General features: G+C 32.7%; 1 protein-coding gene across 1 annotated transcript in view; it reads right to left on the reverse strand.

Moving 5' to 3' along the window:
- Nucleotides 1-2,312, reverse strand: part of LOC112520994 (5-methyltetrahydropteroyltriglutamate--homocysteine methyltransferase-like) — a 4,799-nt gene extending 2,487 nt beyond the window's left edge. The window contains exons 1-5 of the mRNA XM_025129615.1: nucleotides 2,210-2,312; nucleotides 650-1,003; nucleotides 456-543; nucleotides 231-358; nucleotides 3-147 (exon numbers count right to left, since the gene is read on the reverse strand). Coding sequence (XP_024985383.1) covers nucleotides 3-147; nucleotides 231-358; nucleotides 456-543; nucleotides 650-999 — 711 coding nt within the window. The 5' untranslated portion in view covers nucleotides 1,000-1,003; nucleotides 2,210-2,312. The remainder of the gene's footprint in view (nucleotides 1-2; nucleotides 148-230; nucleotides 359-455; nucleotides 544-649; nucleotides 1,004-2,209) is intronic.
- Nucleotides 2,313-6,093: the final 3,781 nt, after the last annotated feature.

Consider the following 6,093-nt stretch of genomic DNA (forward strand, 5'->3'; position numbering starts at 1 on the left):
ACATTAAGACCAGAGCAAGTTGATTCTAGCTCAGAGTAAGCCTTGGTGAAAGCTTGCAATTGGTGGGGCTCAAGATCCTTCACAAGGGTAGCTTCATCAAACTGGATCCAGGTCGCACCAGCTTCCTTCAATTCGGCAATAACTTCCCTGCAAGATTACTTCTTGTTATGASRCGAACAAGAGCATAGTTCATTTTAAAGAATATAAAATGATAAGAAAATAAGACATACTTGTAGACTGGAAGGATTTTGTCRAGAAGGGATAGAAGATCAAAAGTTTTTTCAACACCCTTTGCTGGCTTGGATAGCAATAGGTAGCTGACTGGGCCAACAAAGACCGGGACGGTATCAACTCCAAGCTGCATAAAGAAACCATTATTAACCACCCCAATAAGCAGATTTCATGATCTCTAGCAGAAATATCTAAATTCTTAATAGCAGATCAAGAACACATACTGCCTTAGCCTCCTTGTATTCGTTCACAGCCTTGTGGGARGCATACGAGAATTTCACATCAGGGCCCAACTCGGGGACAATGAAATGGCTGCACATCAAGAACACAAGAGTCAATCATCCATTGTATCATATGCAACATTATCAACGCAAAAAAGAATAAGATCCACAAACCGAGGGGGAAGTATCCAACTTACTAGTTGGTGTCGAACCACTTGGTCATTTCCATAGCAGGGACAGAGGCATTTCCTCTGGCCATTGAGAAGTAAGTGTCAAAACCAATTTCACCACCGTTCCAGTTGTATCTTGGGGGGACGGCACCGAGCATGGTAGTGGTGTCAAGAACTTGGTCATAGTAAGAGAAAGTGTTGCTGGGGATATACTTGATGCCAACATCAGACATCTGTTTCCAGATGGATGATCTGAGATCAGCAGACACGTTTTGCAAATCCTCAGCACTGCTCTTGCCATCCCAGAATGATTCAAGAGCGAATTTCAGCTCTCTCTTGGGTCCCATACGGGGATAACCAACGATATGAGATGCCATTGCCCTGTTCAACCACAATTTAATAGATCGAATGAACAGCAATTCAGATTAAAGCACTCCAAGACAAACCCAAACTACTGTTGATAAAACAAAAACCTTTTGCTAAGCTACAATCTTGAAATTAGATCAAACTAAAAGAAGGTAATACAATTTCTACGCAGGCCATCATCACCAAGATGTTGTAGTCGTAATCAAGTCATTGAACTAAATCAGGTAAACTATAGATAGCTAACAGCACTTGCAGATAAAATAGAATTATTTATTTAAAAAAAAATGATTGCGGTTTTCATAATCAAAAACCCTTCACCAACCCACTAACCCCAAAAATTAGCTGTTTACCCACCAACCCCAAAAATTAGCTGTTTACCCACCAACCCAAAAAAATAGTTGTTTGCATACAACTACTACAGTACAAAAGAAAGTCTTGTGCTTGGTCAGATACTCAACTAATAGCTAACATTTTGACTAAGAAGATAGGAGTAGATGTTGTCTTGAAGAAACCTAACTTCGACTTAACTAAATCAATCTCAACAATCGTCCATACTAAACCTAAAGCTTTGCTTGAATTCATATAGCATACCTAATAGAAAATTTCACTTTAAAAATCCGAAGCAGATTGGAATTTCTTTCATTTACGGTGAAGCAGAATCTCGCTGACCCGAACAAAATCATTAGACCAAGAACAAACTTCGATGAAAAATTAGATCTAAGAAAAAAACCAGATTCAAAAGTAGATCTGTAGTTCCCTAAACCCTAGAAACACCAGATCTTATGCCCGTCTTTAAATAATTCAATATAAGCCCCGTAACATACCAAAATTATTCAATTAATAGATCCTGCGACCTTAATTACCGTTTTACACTTTTACTACGACCAAAGTCCAACAATCACCAAAAATACAATGGTGGCCCCACTGAGTGCTAAATTATCGCAAAAATGGCTGAACGCGCACATTTCAACATCCAAGTTGAGTGAGCTACATCACTAGGCACAGACAAACAAAACTCTACACGGAAAAAGAGGAATTGGTGCAGATCACGGACGTTTACCTCTAGATCTAATTCCAGTTTGTAAAAGTACATTTGATTAACAGCAAATTCAGAGTAATTACTAGAGATCTAGGTATCATGAGAAGCATAAATCTGGAAAGGAATCAGCAGGGCAAGAGAACATTGTTGAAATGGAATTGAAGTCAAAATGAGTGACGTACCTGTAAGAAGGAGAGAAAATCGGAAGTTCCGAATCAAAGGGGGTCTCAAAGGAGAGACGGATTGGTTCGTTCTTCCGGAGGTAGAAGAGGAGAGAAGAATGGTGGACACGAATTGTAGTGGAGGGAGGTGGGCTTATTTATACAGGTCTTGAGGGTGTAGTGGGTGGGTGAGATGGTGATGGGTTAGATCTGATTAAAATTAACCATTTAGTATCTGCAGACTCCTTCACGCGCTTAACCTCATCGCGTGTTATCAGTTCCTTTCAATTAACAATTTAATCCAAGTAATATATTTATGGACTATTTTGTTAGAATGTAACCGGTTTAATAGGACCCCTAATTTGTACACTTGATTATATATGATTATTTGACACTGAATTAATAATATATAAAATAACTTATTTAAGTAGTTTTTAGAGAAGTTTTATATAAAAAATTTAAGTTTTTTTTTCTCAATTTTATCCAGCATAATTAAAAAATACGATCATTTCATCTATGAAAAAACTTTCTTAAACAAAAAAAAAATTCTCAATTTATATTGATAGATTAATTTATATAGACATCTTTATTCATACATGACTTAATAAAAAACTAACCAAACAGTTCCTAAATAGTCTTTAAAACAAAAGAATGTCATAAACCAAGGGGTTATTTATTAAACGTTTACGGGTGACTAACCTTATTAGGTCAGTATTTTAAAGATCAAGAATATTACCTAATAAAGAGGCATGTATCAACAATCAATATTTTTACAAATTTTACTCGATAAGTGAGAGATGAGATTTTTACCCGGTAAGCAAGGGAGAAAATTGTTACACAGTTAATGTTATCGAGTAAAAAACGTTTACAAACAACTAATTTTGATGATCGATAATATTGTCAGACAAGGTAAATGAGAGAAGTCACTATTGCCGGTAAATGTTTGTCTGATATATATTTAATATACGGCCCCTAAACTACGAATGTGTACCCTTGGGCGGTTATTTTTTTTAATACGAAACGGAAATATGGAATATATGAAGGAGAAAAAAAATTAAAGGAAAACTATTAAAAAATAGTAATAAATGGTATTCAGAGATATCATCCGTCTATTTATATTTGTTCTAAAATAAGTGTTCACAGAAAAAAAACCATTATAAATATTTATTATTTATTTTATAATAAAAATGATTAACACAAATTTAATGGAAACTTAAAAGGAGGAAAATGTGACTTGTGTGAGAGACATATTATTGACTTAATGTAGCCCATCTAACGGTGTTAAGAGGAGTAACTAGTTTGGATCTCAAAACATGAAAAATGAACCACTAATGTACTTTATGAATTTGAGAGACAAAAACAAAAAACAGATAAATGGCCAAAAATGTAACTCAATGCATGTTTGTTAGTAGTTTAACACCCTTAATAAGACTCACATTTTATTCGGCCAGATATAGATAATTGTTTGATAGTGACTTAATGATATAGAAAACGGTTTGTTCCATAAGCTTATGGGGGGAGTAACTTTCTGCAGAAATACACTTTACGTCCATGCTGTTTTAAAACTACAAGATGACTATCATGGTTTGAGAAAGTGTCCGGATTTAGTCCCTACTTTTAATAACCGTTAAAAAGTCCAACTAAATGAGGGTATTTTTGTTCTTATTTCATTTTTTTCTTTTACCCGATCAAAAACCATAAGAACCAAAATCATAAAACTGATTTTGATTAGTTAAAAAATGACAAAAATACCCTCATTTTACATCATGAACGCCACGTTAAACCTATGGCACAGTTATGATCCCATGTGCGATTTTCGTGAAGTGTTATTTGATTTTCTTTTACTCTTTTAGTGTCATAACTTTTACTTTTTTATATATAACGTAATTTAAATTGTTTAATATGTATAAATGTGTAGTTATATATGTGATATACAAACTTGCAGCTATAAGTCATTTCTTGAAAACGTTGTGCCTCATAGGCTTGATGTTTGATCCCGCCAACACCATTTTAAACCATGACTGGCATATATATTAGTATCACTGTTTTTATCTATTTGTGACAAAATTTACACCTATTATAAGTACGGGTGTTCAACCAACTTCCGTACACTCAACTTATTACACGAGGCTATGACGTTAATAGTAATGAAAGCCTCCAAAAACCCTAATATGACTCATACTAGCTATCAATGAGCAGTAAATCTAGGGTCCGACCAGTTGAGTTGCTCCAAGGATTGATCACTAATTGAATGGGTAATCAAAGGCTTGTTTCTCAACGAATTAATGAGTTTAATGAGATTTAAAACTTATTCGGTCAGTTATACATGATTGTTTAATAGTGACTTAATGATATAAAAGGTACATATTTGGTAAGCTCCTAGAGAGAGCTTTATGCTTAAAGTCCCAAGTTTTTCTAAACTTGTCTCTCTCAATTAAAAAAACATGTTCCTTTCATCTATAAAAAAAATCATACTAAACAAAAATCCTTTCAATCTATATAAACAAATTGATCCACATAGTCTGTTTTATTCAGACAAGACTTAGTGAAAAACCAACGAAAAAACCCCTAATAATCTCAAAGAACGTTATCGATCTTATTAAAGTAAGCTACTCATAAGTAATTAATTAATCTTTTTATACTAATATAAATGTTTAGATCTAAAACTTTTAATGAGACATTTGTAAATAAACAATTTTACAAATTATTTTCATTTTATATTTTATTTTAGAGGGTTGGTGAGGATGGTAGATGAGGGTTGGTAGAATCCCCAAATGTTGAATCACCTTCATCAACATCTATCTTAGCCTTTTAGAATTCTTCAAATTATGACCTCATATTTGTATTCTATTACAATTTTGGTCTTACACCAAGTCAAAAGAGGAGGAAATAGATAACATTGTTTTGTAATAAACAGGGTTTCTCATATATTGAGTTGATTGTGTTGAAGATATTTGAACAATCCAATTTAATGTTTGCGGTTTAAAAAATCTTAACCCAACTCAAATCAAAGTGCAACCAAAACCGTACGAGTTAATCGGGTTAGTCGGGTTGATACTTTAATATATTAAATATTTTCTAACCTTGAATGTGTTATTTCTCTATTCATAATTTTTTTTCATCATCAACCATTTGATACAACTAATCCACAACTTCTTACGTATATCATATTCAATTAATTTTTTCAAATTACATATATATGTTCACAGTTACTGAACATATATATATGAATGAGTTATATAGAGATAGATAATAGAATGAAAATATGTATATATGAAAAGCGTACGTGATAGTGTAATTGTCTAATGTATATATTAATATAAACTCAACAATCATATTAAATCCAAGAAATAAAAAAGTATCGGGTTCAAATAATAGTAAATTAATATCAACCTCATATCTACAGTTGAAAATTTTACAACTCGATTAGACATCTAGTTACTTCAGATCGAATTATTTAATGTTAGGTTAGGTTGATTGTGTTTTTGAGAACTCCATTAGTTATAGGCATGAGTTGGTAGTAAAGTAAATTGAGAAGTGATATGACAGATAAAAACTGTGAATAGAATATATTCTAGGGAAAAGTACAATAAAAACCAATGAACTTTCTTGTTTGGAATGATTAAGTCCTTGAACTTTTTTTTGGAACAAATAAATCCTTGAATTTTCCAAAACATGTTAAATAAGTCCTTGAACATTCCAAAATATGTTAAATAAGTCCTTGGACAATTTTTGGAACAAATAAGTCCTTGGACATTTCAAAAAATGTTAAATAAGTCCTTGGACATTTCAAAAAATGTTAAATAAGTTCTTGGACAATTTTTGAAACAAATAAGTCCTTGAACAATCCAAAACATGTTAAATAACTTTTTGAAAAAAATAAAGTGGTAAAATAGTGAAAAAAA

This window comes from Cynara cardunculus (assembly GCF_001531365.2).
Source record: "Cynara cardunculus var. scolymus isolate 2C chromosome LG 11, CcrdV1, whole genome shotgun sequence".
NCBI lineage: Eukaryota > Viridiplantae > Streptophyta > Magnoliopsida > Asterales > Asteraceae > Cynara > Cynara cardunculus.